This window comes from Lepisosteus oculatus, chromosome 5, assembly GCF_040954835.1.
Source record: "Lepisosteus oculatus isolate fLepOcu1 chromosome 5, fLepOcu1.hap2, whole genome shotgun sequence".
In the NCBI taxonomy this organism is placed as follows: domain Eukaryota; kingdom Metazoa; phylum Chordata; class Actinopteri; order Semionotiformes; family Lepisosteidae; genus Lepisosteus; species Lepisosteus oculatus.
In genome coordinates this window covers 40,850,118-40,871,590 of record NC_090700.1, presented here as the reverse complement: position 1 = coordinate 40,871,590, position 21,473 = coordinate 40,850,118, and the positions used below count along the sequence as shown (strand labels likewise).

The window sequence follows — 21,473 nt, the reverse complement described above, 5'->3', positions numbered from 1 at the left end:
ATTAGCCTTTTGTTAGGCTTTTGTTGTTTCTTTTGTTATTTAGTGTTCGCAGCGTTTGATACTCTAAAGTCTTTACTGATGAAATGGTCACACAATGCAATTAAATTGCAAACATTTCTCTTACAGTTCTCCTTTCTGCTTGAAAAGCTGGTCCTCTCCTGTCTAACTCATCTCCCTCTTTCAGTGGTGGGTGGCTTCTGTAGCACTTGGTGGGCACGTTAAAGACACAAACCCTCTCCCACCATGCTGTGCACAATCGCAGGGACGTTATGCTGGGCTCAGTGAAACTTCAGAGGAACCCAGAGGAATCACTTGACCCTGAGCACTCTTTATCAGTAGCTGCCTCTTCTTGTAGATTTCTTCTATATAGCAGGTTGCATAAACAGTGTAGTATGTGTTACTAGTGCAGGTAGCTGCGTGAAGCAGCTTTTATTCTAATGACTCTGTTGTACAAACTCTATAGTCTGCATTCTTTAGCAAGTGTCACAGTGGGCAGGCAGCCAGTAGAGCTACAGCTCTAGACAGGCCAATGGGGGAAGTGTGCAGAGAGAGATCAGCTGCTCGCTGATGGCATATCTTTCCTCAAGCAGGCTGGCAAGGCAGTCATCTCTGAGCCTGTGCCTAGATTGCACCCTCTGCGCTGTGGTCTCCTGTGAGTTTTCTTGTGAGACTCTCAATTCAGAACAGGGCCTTGATATTTATTTGGATTTCCTGAAGCCACAGACACCTACTTGGATGAAGCATTTGTTAAGATCCAGCAGAACTGTCAGGGTGGCTGATACATTATCACTCTTCTCTAACGGGGAGCAAACACATGGCACGACACAATAACACAAATTCTGGGGTCACGGCAGTGCACTGGAAGAAACTAAAAGTTTTATAATAGATTCCCTTTCTGACTCTGCAGAGCATTCAGCAAACAGTGTCTAGATACCAGAGTTTTAGTGTGAAGCCCAGCATCTGTGGTGGTTCAGGTCAGCAGTTTCGCTTCATTTAAAATTCTTCTCTTAACCCTATAGCCAGCAGCCATATCACCCTGCAACTCACAACTGGCAACCCACTGAAGCTAAGCAGGTGTGAGCCTGGTCAGTACCTGGATGGGAGACCTCCTGGGAAAAACTAAGGTTGCTGCTGGAAGAGGTGTTAATGGGGCCAGCGGGGGGCGCTCACCCTGCGGTCCATGTGGGTCCTAATGCCCCAGTATAGTGACGGGGACACTATACTGTAAACAGGCGCCGTCCTTCGGATGAGACGTAAAACCGAGGTCCTGACTCTCTGTGGTCATTAAAAATCCCAGGGCGCTTCTCGAAAAGAGTAGGGGTGTAACCCCGGTGTCCTGGCCAAATTTCCAATTGGCCCTTACTAATCATGGCCTCCTAATAATCCCCCTCTATGAATTGGCTACATTACTCTGCTCTCCTCCCCACTGATAGCTGATGTGTGGTGAGCGTTCTGGCGCACTATGGCTGCCGTCGCATCATCCAGGTGGATGCTGCACATTGGTGGTGGTGGAGGGGAGTCCCCATTACCTGTAAAGCGCTTTGAGTGGAGTGTCCAGAAAAGCGCTATATAAGTGTAAGCAATTATTATTATTATAATTATTATTATTAACCCAGCCTTACCACTTCCTGCTGTTTGAGTGAAATGAATTGAATCTGTGAACATGTTTCTGAAAATGTAGCCCATCAAGAAATAGCTCTGTCATACCAGACATGTTATCGTTAACAGGGGAGCCTATTACTTTAAAATTGGGTAGCGTCCAGGGAGAACTCTGCAGGAACCCTGTGGTCTTGAAAGGAGAATCATGCCTTCCAAACATATGCCACATGCTCTGACACCCTCTGACACATCTGTGGCTTAGATGTGTCCTATACTCCAGCTCCCATAAGAGAAAAAGATAGCAGATCTGCTGCAGCAGTACCAGTACAAACTGGGATGCCAGGGAGCTCTGTCAAAGTGAGTTGTTCGGACCGGATGCCTGGAGTCTCACTTGCTTGGTCTTTGTCAATGTCTCTGCAGCTGGAGAAGGGGGAGGTGAGCACGCTGGGGCTACCCCCCACCGCCACCCACGGTGGCTCCGATGGCAACATCAGTCTGGACGTCCCCGAGGCGCCGGACCCCCAGCGCACACGCGCCGCCATCGACCACCTGCAGCAGAAGATCCTAAAGATCACAGAGCAGATCCGCATCGAGCAGGAGGCGCGGGACGAGAACGTGGCTGAGTACCTGAAGCTGGCTCACAACGCCGACAAGCAGCAGGCCTCCCGGATCAAGCAGGTCTTCGAGAAGAAGAACCAGAAGTCCGCACAGACCATCTCTCACCTGCACAAGAAGCTCGAACACTACCACAAGAAGCTGAAGGAGATCGAGCAGGTGAGCGCCCCCTACAGGAAGAGTGATGAGCCACCTGTCCTCAGGGCTCCCTCACATTCACAGTGTGAGGACCGTATTGCAGGTTTTTTTTGTGGTTTTCTGAAGTCCCACTCTGTCCCTGTCCTCCCCCTAATTGCACTCTCTCCATTTTCCTCTTTCATTCCCTCTGTCTCTGAAACCCTGTCTCCTTCCTTCTTGCTCGCCTCTCATCCCTCCACCCCTGTGCTCATCCCTGTGCCCCTCTCTCACTCTCTTGTCCTACAGAACGGTCCGTCACGGCAGCCCAAAGATGTGTTGCGGGACGTGCAGCAGGGCCTGAAGGACGTGGGCGCCAACATGCGTGCAGGCATCAGTGGGTTCGGGGGGGGCGTGGTGGAGGGGGTGAAGGGGGGCGTGTCCGCACTGTCCCACACGGCCGTGGTGTCCAAGCCACGGGAATTCGCCAGCCTGATCCGCAACAAGTTCGGCAGCGCAGACAACATCGCGCACCTGAAGGACACGCTGGACGATCCGCACCCCGAGGAGGCCCAGCGCGCACTCAGCGGCAGCGCCACACTGGTGTCCAGCCCCAAGTACAACAGCGACGACGAGTGCTCCAGCGCCACCTCTGGCTCAGCCGGTGGCAGCAACTCTGGGGCAGGGGGCGGGGCGGGGCTAGCGCCCGGCATGGGCAGCCCCAAGTCCAACACACTGGACAGCCAGCACCACACACACAGCACCTGGGACACCCTGCTGGAGGAGCTGCGAGAGATCAAGGCCAGCCAGGCCCACCTGGAGGACGCCATTGAGGACATGAAGACCCAGCTGCAGAGGGACTACAGCTACATGACGCAATGCCTGCAGGAGGAGAGATACAGGTACACAGACTGAGGGGACCAGTGGCTGAGGTTATTATCCATTGACAGAATAGCATGTCTATGCATCTCTCTTCAAGAAGCCAGCTGAGTCATTGTGTATGTGTGATAGGAACCTGACTATGTAGGCTGAGTATGTGTGCAGTGAGCCCTGTGCTGTCTGATTGCATGTGTCTGCATTGTGGGACCAGTGCTGTCTGTGACTGCATGTGTCTGCACTGTGGACCCAATGCTGTCTGTGATTGCATGTATGCCAGATTCAGATAGCATGGTGTCAGATCTGTTTCCTGGGCAGTGTGTGTCCAGCCACAGAGCATTGGGCTATCTGTGATTGCATGTGTCCGCGCTGTGGGCCCAGTGCTGTCTGTGATTGCATGTGACAGTGCAGTGGGCCAGGACTGTCTGCGTAAGGCAGTCTACCCCATCGCACTGCGTCTGTGTGCAGGTATGAGCGGTTAGAAGAGCAGCTGAATGACCTGACAGAGCTGCACCAGAATGAGATGACCAACCTGAAGCAGGAGCTGGCCAGCATGGAGGAGAAGGTGGCATACCAGTCATACGAGAGAGCCAGGGACATTCAGGTGAGCGGTGAGGGCTACACAGACCCTACCAAGCCAGAGCCCATGAAACGTATGGGACCCACTGGGATCCTGCTACCCTGCTGTCGCACCCAGGACTCTGTTAGAAATAGTCCCAGCCCCCTGTTGTCCTACAGGGCTTCAGCCTGTGGCAGCTTTCTTTTAATCAAGTGTGGTCTGGTACGAGGACTGCAACTGTACGTTCACTTAACTAATACATTCAGGTGTGGTTAATAAAGTACGTTTAAACCTAATTAGTTGGTTTTAACCAGTGTCTTTACAAAACCTTAAGAAACTGCAGACTGTAATCATTTTCTGGTGAATGGAGTTGAGGGCGACACGGTGGTGCAGTGGTTCTCGATCTGGGCTGCTGTCTGTATGGAGTTCGTATGTTCTCCCTATATTCATGTGAGTTTCCTCCAGATGCTCCAGTTTTCTCCCATATTGGTTGTTTAAGACATACTGGTCGGTTAACTGACTTCTTGGTCCACGGTGTATCCTTGCCTTGTGTCCATTTCTTGCCGAGACAGGCTCTGACAACCAGCTGACCTGTCACTAAAACTCGTTCAGGCCTCTATCACATGTATCTAAGTTCATGTGTTGATTAATTGATTAGTTGATTAATTAGAGAATTGGTGAAGGGCTGAGTTACATCCTCACAAGGGATTATTTTAGACAGCTTTGTTATATATAGGAACTCTCAGGAACATCTGCTGTTGGCCTGTAGATGTTCTTATTGTGTGTATTATAACACTTGGGTAAAAATAAGTCTCCTGGCACAGTCTCCTCCACTTTCCGTCAGGCCTGAGATTATGGAAAGACATCATGAACCATCCGAGGAGAAGTAAGCTTGTTATCCCTACCAATAGAACAGTTCACAAGCAACTAGAATGTTGTCTGAATTATTATTTCCTATAAAACGACAATACTTTCTCTTCCTAAGCATTGTATGAATGAGAAAATGTGTTTGGGGCTATGCAATTTGTTCCCAGTGAGACGTCTGAGGAGATGTGACTCTGCGTCTCTCTCTCTCGCCCTGTAGGAGGCAGTGGAGTCCTGCCTGACACGCATCACCAAGCTGGAGCTGCAGCAGCAGCAGCAGCAGGTGGTGCAGCTGGAGGGGGTGGAGAACGCCAATGCGCGGGCACTGCTGGGCAAGTTCATCAACGTCATCCTGGCTCTCATGGCCGTGCTGTTGGTCTTCGTGTCCACGCTGGCCAACTTCATCACGCCACTCATGAAGACGCGCGCCCGGGTGGCGGGCACCGTGCTGCTGGTGCTGCTGCTGGTCTCCCTCTGGAAGCACTGGGACGTCTTGGAGCTGTGGCTGCTGCCCAGCTGATCGGCCCACTGTGCTGCCCGTTTACAGCACCCCTGCACCCTGCCACCACCCCACGCCAGGCTGGGGCTGCGCTGGGCCTATGAATTTCCTCCCAGTCGTGCACAAGAAGGACACCGCTGTTCCCGTTATTTACTGATGTATTTATTGTTTCTAAGATCTCTACTTCTCCATGAGACCATATTGCATCCTCACCTCGTCCTTCGCCGTTTTTATAGGACAGGGGTGTAGATATGTTTTTCTTTGCTTCTTTTCTGAAGATTTCTGAAAGAGGGCTTGGATCCCCTCCCTGTCTTACTTGAGAAGAGGTGTACAGGACTGCCCCCTCCCAGGGTGAACCCTGTGCAGGCAGAGCGGAGTTCGGCTCTGCCAGGTGGACCAGCTCCCACCCAGGAGGGCTAGGAAGAGTGCACAGCCAGGGTGAGCAAGTGTGTGTGTGTGCGCTCTGGGCACTGGGCTCTCACCTGGGGACCTGCAAGTAGAGGGCTGCCCTGGAGTGCTGGAGAAGAGACTGGAGACAACAGGGCAGAGCTGGAGCAGATCCTGGGATCAGTTAGGTACTTGCTATCAAACAGGCCGAATGGCCTTGTCTTGTCTTTCTTATGTTCCTGTGAAAAAGTGAGGACTCTGTCAAGCCACTCAGAATGGTCTCCTCTCATATTTGCTGCCCCAAGAGCAAGCAACACACTGAGTCCAAACTGAGCCTACTTCAAGTTTGTTTTTTTGGATGTCTCTTGGTTTTTTGTTTGATTTTAAATTGATCATCATTACCATTTTTACTACAGGTGTTTTGAGGGAGATACAATGAACACATGTATATAAAGTTTTTTTTTCAGATGCTTTTGTATTTTTATGTATGAACATTCAGCAGATTTAAATGAACCTGGACACGGAGACGACGCCCTCCTGCTCACTGACGTTTTGTTACGCAGTGCTTCTTGGAGTTCATTTCCTCATTTGCAATTATTTATTAAATTGCTGTTGTTCTCTTTTTAGTTTATCATCCTGTAATGAGGTGAAATGTTTTATTCTGGTTCTTAATCTATGGTTGAAGAAAAGTGATACTACAGCAGCTGTTGTATCAGCTGCCTGTTCTGCCTGTAGGGTGCTGCTCGGACCCTGGAGCTCAGACTGTCCTGGGGCAGGCAGCAGGGCAGCAGGCAGCAGGTTAGCTCACAGCCTAAATCCAGCAGGTGTTCCTCTCACACTTACAAATAACCTGTTGACAAGATCAAGGACTTTGTCTCCCACCAGTGGGCAAAATATCTCAGAAAACCATTCAGTGTTCTCTGAAAATTGAAGGGAAGAAGATCAAACTGAAACCAGTTGTTAGATTTATTGATGTCTTACAAAGCCTGAGGCGAAAGAACAGCTGGGAAAGATCATTGTTTTTATCTGCAAATTGGTTCTTTTGTTTAATTTGTTTTGCACCAGCTGGAGCAGCTACCCAGCTGCCCTCCTATGTCCTCCCTTCCACAGCACTGCTGCTTTCAGGAGCACACCGTATTCGCAAAACGGCAGCCCAGGTCACAGGCTGAAGGCGCTAATGCCATAGCTGGTGACTTGCCTGCCTGCTCTGTGGGGTCACCAGGGTCCCTGAGATCAGCCCACTTGGCAGGTGCCACTCGTCTTCTCCTTTGTAGCAGGAAGGGTAGATCTACACCTGACCAATGGGCCTTTGAGCCAGCCTGCTGCCCTCAGGGTCGCTGTGTTTTATCTTTGTACTGTATATACTGAACCGTCACAGACTGCATAGGGTGAGCTGATACAGGAGAGCGCTGACACTGTTGAGTCCAGCCCGCTCCAGTAATGGTCTAGCTGTGACTGTCCCACTGTCCTGCCTCGTCCATCTCTTTCCTTCTTCTTCTTTTGGTCTTGCCGGGGTGATTTCAAGTCTGTGCGAGAGATGTCTTTTTCAGCTCAGTTTATTTGAAGTTGGAGAGTTGCGCCCCCTGGCAGCGCGGGTCTAGTGGCCCATGAGAATTGCGAAGTTATTTTATTCTGAGCTCTAAAACCAGGTGTTTGTCTTTCGCTTCTCCAGCACACAAAGCACGTTCACAAGTCCTGCAGCACTTTCTTCTCACCATTCAGAACCTGTCACGTCACAACAGCAGTCACAATTTGCTAATGATCGAAGATTTTTCTTAAGCTTTTGAAGAGCTTGCTAACTCAGTAAGCAAGCAAAAAAAGCTCTTTTGTGTAGAGACAAGCTGTCTGGTGACCTTGATATTAAATTAAGAGGGGGGGGCGAGGCTTATTTACTGGTAAGGGTGAAAATGTCTAAAACCAGCTTATTCAAAGGAAACTACAGTATTGTACAGTATTTTTATTTTTTAAACTTATTTTCAAATGCTTATTGTGGCCTGAGCTATGGACTGATTTATTGTAGGACACATTATTGGCTCAGGCTTTGGGGGCAGCAGGAGTGTGAAGACAGCCTGCCTTCTTGAGGCTGACAGGGATGAAGGGGCAGAATGTTGCGAACACTGGGAATCCGCATTGTGGGTCACAGAAATGCAGACCAGTCTGGAGAGCAAGGAGAGAGAGAGACAAGAATGTGTAGAATTCTGCCTCCTGCCTGTTGGTTGGATTACCTTGAATGTAAGCTCTTGAAGAGTCTGATAGAAAAAAAAAAGAAAAGTATCTCTGTAAAGATTCGTCGTGACTGGAGAATGTTTTACTGTAAATAAAGAAAGGCCATAGCACTGTATTTTCTTATAAACGACCGCCCCCTGGTGGCTTTTTTGTGAAGTGTTTCTGCATTTTGCTTTGAAGGCGTGTAATCGTGTTCACATGCTCATATGACTGCCGTTCCAGTGTTGAATGCTGAAGAAAGAATCTGTTGTTTGTTTTTCAGTCATGTGTTTCAAAATGAAAGTGGCACTTTATTATTATTCTTATTATTATCATTATTTTTAAATTTAATTTTTGGAAGAATAAAATTAGAAAGAACGATCATTTTCCGTTTTTTCCCCTCATCTTTCAGTTCTTTTCCAACATACGATTTTTTGGGAAACCAATCAGTGTAATGTTTAGACCGCAGGTGTGGGCTGTGCAGGACAGTGGCATGTAAGAAGTCTTTGTATTGCAAGAGGCGGGTCATGTTGTGGAAGATGATACTCTGGCTTCTCTCGAGACACAGCAGGATGAGATTATAATAATAATAATAATAATTGTTTACACTTATATAGCGCTTTTCTGGACATTCCACTCAAAGCGCTTTACAGGTAATGGGGACTCCCCTCCACCACCACCAATGAGATCCTCCAGTTAGTTAAATACTGACTGCCGAACGGGCAGGTTGGGCTGAATGGCCTTCTCTCGTGTGTGTACTTGTGTTCACGCAGCGCTCGAACAGCAGCAGATCTGTCCTAGCCTAAGTTATCCACACCAGGGAGAGGGGTGGAGTTATATAACAGCACAGATGAAAGGCTGCTGCTTTCTCAAGGGTGAAGAGGGGGAGTGTTTATTGAGCTGCAACGAATAGGCATCAGCCCTCAAGAGAAGGAAAGAGGAATTAAACACAGATCACACAGCACAGCAAAACAATAAGAAAGGGTACAAAGAGCACCGAGGGCTGAACACACTCCCTCCACCTCACACAACAGGCGAGGTGTTTGTGTGAAGACAGAGGAGAGAGGTGCCGGGAGATCACTGTGAAACTGCGGGTGCTTTCACAGGCCTCACTGAGCTTTACCCTTGCAAACAGAAATGCTGCTCACGCAGGAAGAGACTTCTCCACTAGGAAGACGAGCGACAGGAAGGAATGAAGCACACTGGGAGAGTGGGTAGCGTGTGAGCGCTTGTCTATCTGTGTGTATCTGTGTGTATCTGTGAAGAGCAGGCCATGTGAACAGTGATTGCATTTGACAGCAATGCTCTCTCAAAGAAAACACCCTTTTTAATCCAAAGCAAAATTACTTTTACAAGTAAAATACAGAGGAAATAATGCAATAGCATGCAAATCAAGTGAAGTCCAAACCACACCGACCCAGAGTGCTGCAACCTGACTGGAGCCTCATGCCAGGCAGCCAGTCAGGACTTCACGTGAGACGTGCTCATTATTCACTCCCTGCGATGTGTCCATCATTGAGTTATTTCAGCCAGCAGCCATATCACCCTGCAACTCACAACTGGCAACCCACTGAAGCTAAGCAGGTGTGAGCCAGGTCAGTACCTAGATGGGAGACCTCCTGGGAAAAACTATGGTTGCTGCTGGAAGAGTTGTTAGTGGGGCCAGCAGGGGGCGCTCACCCTGTGGCCCATGTGGGTCCTAATGCCCCAGTATAGTGACGGGGACACTATACTGTAAACAGGCGCCGTGAGACGTAAAACCAAGGTCCTGACTCTCTGTGGTCATTAAAAATCCCAGGGCGTTTCTCAAAAAGAGTAGGAGTGTAACCCCAGCGTCCTGGCTTAACTTCCCATTGGCCCTTACCAGTCATGACCTCCTAATAATCCCCATCTATGAATTGGCTTCATTACTCTGCTCTCCTCCCCACTGATAGCTGGTGTGTGGTGAGCGTTCTGGCACACTATGGCTGCCGTCATAGTCATACTATGGATGCTGCACATTGGTGGTGGTGGAGGGGAGTCCCCATTACCTGTAAAGTGCTTTGAGTGGAGTGTCCAGAAAAAGCGCTATATAAGTGTAAGCAATTATTAATTATTATTCTTAATCATTACCAGGTTAGCTACAAGGTAGTAGCAAGTGGCCTGCATCCATCCTCTCCTGCTCTGCGTTGTAGCAGCCTGGGGCTGCCTGTTGACTCTGGGTCAAAGCACAGAACATCGCTGTGTCAGATGGTCTCTTATTTCATCCCACAACTGCCGCTGAATCTGCTCTCGCTTTGTTCTTGTTAAATTCTAAGAATCATGAGTAATTCCCCCCTATCAACAACAACAAAACCATCTGACAGCCTTGCACATGTGACTATACTCAGGAAAAATAACTTAAGAAGACGGTGTGTGGAAAGTACAGAATGTTCATAGATTTGTCTCCATGGGCAACACTTTCAGAAACTGATAAAACACACATAGACTCCTGGGTGACGTGTGATGTGGTCAGACTGGTGCTCAAGGGTACTCAAGGGTAATCAGATCACCATAATGTTCACTCTCCACAAACACAGCTGGGAAGGACATTAGGTGATTGTGACCCTAGGTGGCTTCCTTGTGAAGAAATAAGTGACACTGTCACAGGACGGAGCTGAACATTGAGTCCTGATGTCCCTTCGCCCCGCTATCACCCCCACCCTTCCTCTGTGGGAACCCGGTGCTTGTGCCGCCTGGAGCTGCGGCTGATAAAAATCTCCCTCATCCCGAGAATAGCACGGCACACTCAACACATGTAGTCGGAGCATTCCTGGAATTCCATTCCGGAACAAATTATCTCCATCACTCACACTCTGGAAGAAAACAACACAGGACAGCAGGAAAATCTCGAATATAGACAGGCTAATTTGGGAACAGAACACACAGGTGAATTAGTTTGTGTCCACGCAGTGTTCCTTCCCAACGCGTGTCTGGAGGTAGGGCACCTTGCCCATACAGCAGGAGCTGTGCGATTTTAATTTCAAAGGATCTCTAAACAGCTTCTTTACATAAGTGGTGAAAACAAAATTTGTCCACGTGTTTAGAAAACGCTGATGTAAACATGAATTTAAAAACGTGCTGTCTGCTGGCTTTCTAGCTCGCTACCCCTGATTTTATTGAGAAGATTAGACCAGCGTGTTTTAACTTAAAAAGCACAAATATAAGCTTGGTTACTGTCATGGTACACTGAAAAATAAGCGAGTGAAGGGAATGAACACACATTATTATAACTACATCTTTAGAGGGAAGCCTCCTCTCTCAGGGGCCACAGTAACGGCTGTTACACGGGTGGACTGCCGTGGGCTCGCCTTCTGCTCAGTGCTGCTCGGGAAACTAACATTCTGGTCTCACTTCAGCTGACTCGGTGTGCTTCGCACTGTTATTTCTTCATCTTTCGTTGGCGCTCTCCCTCATCTCTGTTGCCAATCTGCTGCTGGCTCTGGCTCTCTGGCGGGCGTCTCTCAAAAGCGCTGAGTCCAGTTTTTCCTGCCCACAGCCACAGCAGTGCTGCTGGGCGAGAAGGTATGAGCAGCAGCGCAACATTCCCGGAACAGAGCTTTCCAGGTCTCTGGGACCCGAGATATGATCGCTATAGCTGGTGAGTGTAGTAATGACGAGTACATAAACAACAACAAAGAGAAAAATAACAGATAAATTATAATAATAATAATAAATTTTATTTTATATAGCGCCTTTAAAGGTCGCTTCTCAAAGCGCTTTACAGGATGACACTAACAATAAATAAGACGACTACAACAATAAATAAGAAGATTTCACAAGATAAGACACAATTACAATTACAACAATAACAATAGAGGAGACCATGGAAGGTGGTACTAAGAAGAGCAGAGGGGTGAAGAATGGAACCAGTTAAGTAAAGGCTCTTCTGAAGAAGAGGGTTTTGAGTCTGGATTTGAAGGAGTTTAGAGAAGGTGACTCTCGGATATCCTTGGGCAAAGAGTTCCAGAGCTTGGGGGCATAGCAGGAGAAGGCCCTGTCACCCATACAATGTAGATGGGCTTGGGGGACAGTAAGGAGGGCAGAATTTGAAGAGCGGAGGTTGCGAGGTGGGGAGTAGGGCGATAAAAGCTCAGACAGGTATTGAGGTGCCAAGCCATGTAAAGCCTTATAGGTGAGCATGAGGATTTTTAAGTCTACGCGGAAGTTGACTGGAAGGCAGTGCAAGGACTCCAGGATAGGAATAATGTGAACACTTGCACTAGACCTGGTCAGGATTCTGGCTGCTGAATTTTGGACATACTGCAGTTTGTTCAGAGTAGATTTAGATACCCCAGGGAGTAGAGCATTGCAGTAGTCCATTCGAGAGAATCCAAATATGTTGATCAGCTTTCCAGCCACAGTTAATGATAGCATAGGGAGTATTCTTGCGATATTTCTAAGGTGAAAAAAAAGATGTTTTGACAGTATGCTGTACATGTGGGTCGAATGTTAAGCCAGAATCGAATATAACCCCAAGGTTTTTCAATTTTAGTACAGAGCCATCTACAGATTAGATTACAAATTAGAATGTGTTATTGTTATGATACACTGCATCCATGATTCTTCTGTGTGAGGAGTGTAGCAGCTGAAAAGTTCATGTTTTCGTTATTTCAAGCTAATATACAAACTTACAAAACGGACATAAAATTAATTATTGGCTTTTTAATTACAACACCTCTAATTTGCGAAATCGGAGCACGTGATTTAAATGCGCTCCAAACAGGAGACTCTCATATACTTGGGGATAGACCTCCACAGCTTTGCGGAAGCAAGAGAAGGCCCTGTCACCCACAGAGTGTAGAGGAGCTTGAGGGACATATAGACCGGAGTCAGATGAATAAAGGTCTTGAGATGGGAAGTCAGGGGCCCACGCTGATTGATCGAACTCCTACCCAGTCAGTCCGAAGCAATTTAAGAGTTTTTTCCCTTGTCTGTGTTCAATGATTTGCTTTTTAATGTTACGTGTTTGATTTTTTTCATCGTATGTAATTTGCTATTAGCTCGCTGTATCTTTTGTGACCAATAAGAAAATCATGTAAATGTAGTGCGGCGGTGCATGTGTAGCCGTAGCCTAATTGTCTATCGCTGTCGTCAGACGACCAGACTATCTAGCGCTAGGTTTTTGGTTTATTAACCAACATGGCAAAACAAATGCATACATCTTCGTTTTTCAAAAAGCCGCCCGTAGATGAACAGACCAGTCCTGAAACAAATAAGACACATGAGATGCTTTAGGCATTATGGGTTTTAAGGAGTACAGCTTCTCAAATACAAGTGTTCTGTAACGCAAGAGCAGGCGTTTGCTTGTAGCAGCTCGATACATGCTCGACCTGTAGGAATTAAGCACGAAGAGGTTCTAAAATTTCTCCTGTAAACAAATGACAAGTATTGGAATTAATGCCTAACATTAAGATAATATTGACGGCTAGATGCGAGTGTGCATTTTACAGATAACTATTCAGATCGCCTCTAAATGCCCTGCAGTATTTTTCAGTGAACGACGTTTACAGAGCTAAAATACATCCAAAGTATGTATTTGACGCTTTTATTAGCAGACCTTTCTTGCAATTAAAGGTATGATGAATTGGTTAGCACTGTAATGCGACTATAACAATTCAGTGTTAAGTCTTGTGAGAAGTCACGAATTTCCAAATTAGGTGTCTTTTGGCATCGAAAATAGAATACTAATTTCGTTGGTTTCATACAAGTTTAAAAGCATCATGAAGGATAAAACAAGATCTTCAGAACTTAATATTTTAATACCTTCGCAGTTTTTATTCTCATGGCGCCTCAGTCGATATTACCCTTGGGGCGATGCATTTACTCCAACCTCTTAAATCCATACGTGCGTGTACGTTCTACTGGTATGTTATGCTCAACTCCGCTCAATATTTAAAGACAAGGTAAAAGCTCCGTGAAGTTGTTCCCCCTACAGACAGCAGAAACGATTAAACCCACCTCATTCGTTAGTGCTACGTTTGTGGCGTTGAAAGTAGCGTTTGTGCTGCTTTCGTTTCCGAGATATAGCATCTTGTTTTTTGGAGGTCGTGACGTCACTCAGCCCCCCCTACAATGTCGTAGGGAAACCAAACCGGTCTCATTCGTTAGTGCTACGTTTGCTGCTTTCGTGATATAGCGCCTTGTTTTTCCTGTGATCACGTGACCATGCACGGTGACTTTGACCTCCAGTGACCCCGTCTGCCGAATTCAAGCGCTCTGTAACAGTTTAGCTCGTACCCTTAACATTCTATTAACAATCAATATCCATAAACATACAAGCCTCCTTAGATGTGAATAATACTGTAACGCATACGGCCGACAGGCACTGTATAAAAGCCGGCTTACCAGAGCGGTGACGTTACCGCCCTTCCCTGTAATAGCAGGACCACAGCCGCTAGACTGAGTAGAGATCTCTCTTTAGCTCACCATCACCGAGTGACGCGGGAGTCCTGATGCCGCAAGGGCGCCCGCCTGAACCCCGTTGCGTTACAATACTTAGACATGACGCGTGCCAACAAGTGAACCATCTATGACATAAACCTGTGGTTGTAATGTATGTAAAATCACCGTGATCTTAAGATCTATGGTTTTTATTTTCTAAGGCACGTTTTCCTACCGTGACACGCTGTTGCCAAACACGTAACTGTGGGATACCATCCCGACGAGACCTCCGCAGCATGTCATGATAGGAACCCCATGTATATCGCATGTATATCGCGCCTTGCTTCCATTCCACCCTGGCAGCGCTGTCGCAAAAAAGGTTTCATATCAGGACATCATTTACCCAGACAGGATGTGTCGCGATATATGGACTTTGTGTCGTGACATGGGGTCAGCATATCCTGTCAGAGTACGTCTTATCACAGCATATGGACTCCATTTCCCGACGTGGGGGCGGAGCATTTTGTCGGGGTATGTCATATTGCGATATACGGGCTTCATGTCACCACATGGGCATGACAGGTTTTTGTCATATCACGATATGTGGACTCCATGTCGTGACATGGGGTGGGGCATTTTTGCCGGGGTAGGTCATATCGCGATATGCGGGCTTCATGTCGCGACATGGGTGTGTGTGTGGGGGGGGGTCGTTTGTCATATCGCGATATGTGGACTCCGTGTCGCGACATGGGGGTGGGCGTTTTGTCGAGGGTACACCATATCGCGATATGCGGGCTTCATGTCGCGACATGGGGGCGGGGCATTTTTGCCGGGGTATGTCATATCGCGATATGTGGTCTCCGTGTCGTGACATGACAGTGATGCGCAAGTCGCCATGGGTATCGCCATGTGACCGTGATGCGCGCACTCCTATCGTGACATGCTATCGGAGTCGTGAACGCGCTGTGGATGCCATGACATTCTTTGGCAGTTTTGAACTCAGTGCTGTACTTCTCTTAGATCGATTAGTAATTGGAAACCAAATACAGTGTTACTGTATATCCAGCGTGCTCATACAGCACACACGGTTAACCGGGGCTACAGTACATCCATCACCTATGTATCTACATGTTCTCGGAACTTCCGCTGCGGCGCTTTACCCAATCAGAGTGTCGGTTCTCACTCTTCACCCAATCACGGCCCGAACCGTTCGAGGGTTTAGCCAATCACGGGTCTGAGAGCTGTTCAAGCTAGCAGCGCCAGGTGGATCGCTGTCAATGAGAACCTATTTTTGAAATGCTTTACTTACTTGCAAAATAACTACATCGGGTTGTGGTTTTTTTACGTCTTTATTGGTTCACAATGTCCCGTACTCTTCGAAATAAATACATTTTTTACTTGCAATATAACTGTCTCCGCTGCGTGAATACATGGTATTTGAACAATTTTAATCGTATAATTAATCGTATAAACAATATTTTTATTGTGTAATTATATCGATCTTAAAACTAATACCTAAAAATGTGAATATGGGCTCTCGTGTTGTACCAGCGGTAATTTGTCTCTTCGCCAATGAAAGGAGTACGCAAGCAATACATTTTCGAGAACATAGTTAAACATTAAAAGAAAACACCTAACCCAATGAACTAACATAGTAACTCCTCCCTAAATGTAATATATATAAATATATTGAAACATCCACCCGACCAGACAGACCCAGTTGTTTTCATCACAAACAGGAGTTCAAGTACCGAGTTTGTTGGTACCTGTAAACTTCTTTGTAGTCACCTGATTACCCGAAAAAAACAGGCCTTATATCTCGGAAACGAGAGCAGCACAACCGCTACTTACAGCGACAAACCGGCACTAACGATTGCGGTGCGTTTCGTCGTTTATGCTGCTCGACGGGCGGGTGGGCAACTTCGTGGAGCAGGAAAAGCAGGCATGTCTGGATCATTACATTGCAGACTGCAGAAGACTCTACTTCACCTGAGGATCTAACACAGGCACCCATACCTGTGTCTTCAGAGGGCAGTCTTCCAGTTCTAATGCAAGTTTAATTTTTGCAAATATTGCTCCAAACAGGGATTGTCAATTTAGCATGTATAAAACCATTTAATCGAATGTGCCCTGTGAAAATCCGATGATTAATCCTGGCTGTCGTTGACAGTGTCATCGTGAAGCTCTTCGATTCACCTGATGCCTGCTAAGTATATTTCTTCCCGGCAGAGGGCGCCATCCGTCTTGTTTTGCGACCACAGCGACATGCATGAGCAGGTGTAAAAAAACATCCTGGATTCAGTAAAAGGATGTCGGCGCAGCGGAAGCGAGCACGGCGGTCTCCGCCGTAGGCCAAGCCCAAGTGTAAATCCTGAGAGATTGAAAACGCACGGCAGTCGGCGAGCGTGTATAGACCTACAGGTACTCTGCGGTCCTGGTTATCGTGTTGTTTTGTGATTGTTAAGGAAAATCATTTAAAATTCAAATCTGCCTCATAAAAGACAACGGGGAGACTTTCTGTGCGTGACTAAGGCATGTGCATCACGTCTGTTTTCGTATTTGACACCATTATTTGACATGGAACTGATGATGGAAGTGGCTGAAGCGGTTATTGGTTTAAGGTAATTAAAATTAATGGTCAGAGTTTACATATCATGATTGCGTCACATAAAACTAGTCAAGTGTCAACTTAAAAAAGGAGATGTAATGATAGTCACTCAGCACCAGCACGATAGCAGGGAATTAATTTGCCGATCTCCACGAGGGACAGGGCCTGGTGCTGTGTACAGCGTGCACATCCCAGCGGGGGCCCTGACGTCACACATTCAGGAAAAATGCCCGAAAAACCGGCGTCTTCTGTTTCCTCATTACTGTCGCAGCTGTTAATTGGTGTCTTATGTAAGCGGCTGTGTGATTTCTTGTTTCCCCAGCCTAGTGGTGTCCCATTTTTTTTTCTGGCGAGATCCTGGCTGTACTTTGAGAACAGTTTGTTCCAAATCAGGGAGGGTCCTACCGCACTAACAAAGGGTTTATAAACCACGGAGCAAAGAGAAACCTTGGGAGCCACTCGTTTGTTTGTAGCCCTTTTTGAAAGACTGCATATATCTTACAACGTGCATTTAATTGTTTATAAAAATGCAGAAGATTGTAGGCAAACAGAAGAAGACCTCTGATGACCAGCGAAAAAGCTGTTTCTCTCAGGTATGTGGCTACCTGTGAATTTGCCCAGGTCAAGATCGTTTGGGATCTAAATATTACCTTTACACTTATGATATAGTAGGAAAACAGCTGGCACAAAAGAGCCCTGATTCTATTCCCCTGATCCACTGTGCACACTGTATCCCTGATTGGCGATTAATACCTAATGGCCATATCCTGCCTGCATCACTGTCCCTGCCGGAATGGGTCAACCTTACAAAGCAGACAGGCAGACCTCCTGCTTGTATGTGTGCACGTGTGTGTGTGCGAGCCCTGGTGCTGATGTGTCTGTGTATGTGTTTGCGAACTCTAGTGCTGCCTGCATGTGTGATCCCAGCCCGCATCCCACCAGCTACAGGACAAGCGATACCAGCCTGCAGCAAAGCTCGGAGTCACGCTTTGCCTTTTCTGCACACGCCAGCATTCTGCACAAACCTTCTAGGATGTGTGTTTATGTTTTGCCTTTTCTTGTTTGCATTCTGAGTTTTTAAAACTGCACCCAGGGCGAGTGTGTGTTGTCCTCTATTGTCGATAACACATGCAGGCAGACGGTGATCCCAGGGACCAGTCTCAGAACTAAGGTAAAAAAAAGACAAAAAAGTGTCAGAATAATGTGATAGGCCAGCATGTGGAGCTAAATCCAAGAGTCACTCCCTGGGGTCTGTGAGAAGTTGCTGTTGTCACTGTCTGCTTGTCCTGTGGTAGTGACTGGGAATGGGGTGGAGCTGACTGGGGTGACGGAGTGTGTCCAGGGCCCAGACTGGCGGTGCGGCTCTGCCTGCACACTGCGCTGCACCAGTTCTGTGTCGTGGGGGTCCCATATTCGGACCTGCAGGGGTGTTATTCATTAAACGACATCTGACTCACACACATTCAGAGGCTGTTACTGTGAATCCCCTCCGCACAGCAGAGGCCAGAGTCCCGAGGTTCACAGGAATTTACCGTGGTGAGCTCTCTAGGGAAGGCAATCCTAGGACCACAGGGCTGGCCAAGAGCTTCTCTTTGTTGGTCAGTCATGCTGGCCGTCATTTCTTCAGTCTTCTGCGGCCATATTGTCTGCACTCTGAACAATATGAGTGCTGGGTGCTGAAGCCCCGGAGTTCAAGCAGAATATGAGCCATCCGGCTGTGCACAGTAAACACAGGCCTCATCAGACCGAACAGGAAACGAGAACATGTCTCTCAGAGGACAGGTCAGCTTTGGACTGGTGCCTAGTTGCCAAGTGCTCATTATGCAGAGGTCAGCATAATGTTTGCACCTGAGAATGCAGTTGCCAAGTACCTTTGCTATTGATAATGCAGCCAGATTATCATGCAGTTTACCTTGAGACTCAGCTGCTGGCTTTATGGGCCGCTGTTAGCAGTGAGAGTGATTTGTCTCGGTTTGTCAGCCATGCGGAGCCTTCGCTCTGTGTTGATGGCTCAGTGCTGGGCCTGTTGCTGCTGTAGATACAAAAGTAAAATCCTGGTTTTACACCAGACCTTCCCTGCATTTTTGTAAGAATAGTTCTTCAACTTCTAATTAAACCAGTCACAGAGGATCATATTTTAAATACTTGGATTAGATTTAAAGTTGCGCGTGTAATTACACCTGGATCTAAAAAAAGCAGATGGTAGCTCAGGTCACACCATCAGAAACCCCCCTGTGCACTTTTGTTCTTTTCCACGGGAAGTGTTTGTTAACAGGCTTGTATTTTGTGTTGCTGCCCTGTCTGGAAAAACAGTGCTGCACACTGCAGAGTAAATTTCACAGGACATTCTAGCCAGCTCTTTCAATTTCCGAAAAAGAGGGACATGTGTCAACATCCTCTCCGCACACCTCGCACACACCAGTCTGGCGTGCTGATCTAAGAAACGAAGGAAGATCTCCTGCTCCTTTCTTCTTGTGCAGACCGTGAGCGAACCCAGTCTGATTGGCACTCCTGCGCCGTGCCGCGTGCCAGCCCAGTGTGTGACTTGCAGTGCGCCCCAGCACCCCTGCCCCCCACCATGTGGCAGGTCGGTACTGGTCTGGGTGATTCACTAGGAAAAATCCAGTTTTGCAGGTACTGGCTTTCCCCTCTCCAACTGTATTTCCTGTTGTGTTGTCTTTCCTCAAACACAACAAGCGAGAAATTTTATGAGAAGGGGAATTTCCATTCGAGGTATTTGGAACCTAACTTCAATACTAATGGTAACAGTATTAATATTAACAGTTTCAGGACCTGAAATGTATTTCACTATCGTTTACTCCAATGGTTCAGTTTGTGTCATGTGCACAAGTGCAATGAAGTGCTTATTTCCTTGTATGCTGCAATAAAAATACATTTCTGTAATCTTTTTGTATTTAAACTCTGGACTGTTGTCTGCTATGTTTCTATGAACAGGAGGCCCATCAGTTTCACTATTCCTTAGCAGCCTCATCCAGCAGTTGGAGCCCAATTGAATTGATTAAGAGCGTCAGAGGACAGGTGCAGTTCATTCATGTGGTATCACTCCCCTGCTTTGTAAATCCACTCTTTACAGACCACTGTAATCACACGACGGTTTAATACAGCACTAATTCCTCACATGAGGCTCTTGGGGTCCTGCCCACAGCTGTGGAAACAGATTAATTTCATCGGCCAGGTTGACCTGAGCTGCTGGCATCTGCAAATATGTGGAAAAAAGACCAATTGTATATGGCTAATAAGTGATATTTTCTTATATGAGCATCTCTAAAGAAGGCAGCTGTTAAAGCACAAGATCTGGATCAGAGCTGACTTTGGAAACTTTCTATTTACTAAGCACGAATATGTGTGTGCAAGGTTCCCTTTCCTTCAGAATCACAGCACAATTCTTCCAGAGAAGGGAGTTAGGATCGTTCAAGGAGCTGCTGTAGCACATGCCAGTCTATAAACAGCAAGAACTGGAAAGACTAAAAGTTGAAGGGATAACTCTGCTATTCATTCCATCAGGTTTTTTTTACAAGGATCCATTGAGAGGTGTCTGAGGTCCCATATAGGGCTGGATTTGATTGGTGTCTTAATTTTCATGGATATAATGTATTGCCCATCCATTCAGGGCAACAAAACAAAAGCAAGCAATTGTAGACTAGTACAATGTTACAAGTGACTTAATGGAAATTATCATTAGAACTAGGTTAGAGGATCATCCGCATTGAGTGGGACAGTCAGCATGGATTTAGAAAAGCTACATTTTGCTTAGCTAGGTTGTTAGACTTTGAACAAGCAACAGCTATAATGATCACAAACAGTATATGACAAGGCATACAGTCACGCATGTATTTCTTTTTCTAATGAGTATCATCAAATCTTTATTCTCAAATTGCAGGAAGCAGGCGTTCGGAATTGTGGATTAATGGCTAGAAAATGAAGAGGAGAAATGTTTCAAACTAGATGTGGTATTTGTTCTATGATCAGAAGGATTTATATGAGGACAACTGCTCCTCATAATTTTTTATTAAATGAAAAGGGTAGAATATGGTATAGCTGGTACACTACTTAAATCTGATGATTTAACAAAAATGGATGAGGATTAGCAAACAGTGTAAAAACTGCAATGGAGTTTCAGAACAACTTAAAAGACCAAGCAAATGCCTTGCAGATGACCTGTAAAGTGAACAAATGCAGAATCCATTAAAAGGCAAACCAAATATTAGGATATATAGTTTAAAATGTAGAATTTAAATCAGAGGATTTTACGTTAAAATTACACAGTACTCTGCGCAGCCATGTTGTTAAAGCTGACACCCTGGCTGGATGAGGTCCAACAGCTACACCAGTAGAAGATGACCTTTATCATCTCCTGCTGGGACAACAGGATGCTCCTGGTTCAGACACCCCGGTGTTGCAGAATCGTCTGGGTGTTTAGAATGCTGCCCTGTGGCGGGGAGCAGGAAGAGACTGCATATGTCCAACAAAAAAGGCAAAAATAGGATAGACTGCATTTCCTAACAGTGCACTTCCTGTGCCTCACACAGCAGGTAAGTCTCCGTCTTGTCCCTCAGCAGTGATGAAGTAAGAGTGCTGGGACGCGCTGTGTCAGACACGCTGTGTTCACGGAGGCAGGTCGGGAGCTGACACACCGTTATTTACCAGAGACCACTTGCCTTCTCACCCTTGAGTCATCCCAAAGCAGAGGCCGAAATATCTGTGTGAAATAGGAAATGTGTAAT

General features: G+C 46.8%; 1 protein-coding gene across 5 annotated transcripts in view; it reads left to right on the top strand.

Annotated features, from left to right (window-relative positions):
- Positions 1–7,895, top strand: part of tmcc2 (transmembrane and coiled-coil domain family 2) — a 38,972-nt gene extending 31,077 nt beyond the window's left edge. For all 5 annotated transcript variants that reach the window (XM_015342755.2, XM_006628483.3, XM_015342760.2 and 2 more), the window contains 4 exons: positions 2,020–2,373; positions 2,638–3,230; positions 3,673–3,808; positions 4,848–7,895. In XM_015342755.2, coding sequence (XP_015198241.1) covers positions 2,020–2,373; positions 2,638–3,230; positions 3,673–3,808; positions 4,848–5,147 — 1,383 coding nt within the window. In that variant the 3' untranslated portion in view covers positions 5,148–7,895. The remainder of the gene's footprint in view (positions 1–2,019; positions 2,374–2,637; positions 3,231–3,672; positions 3,809–4,847) is intronic.
- The last annotated feature ends 13,578 nt before the right edge of the window (positions 7,896–21,473 follow it).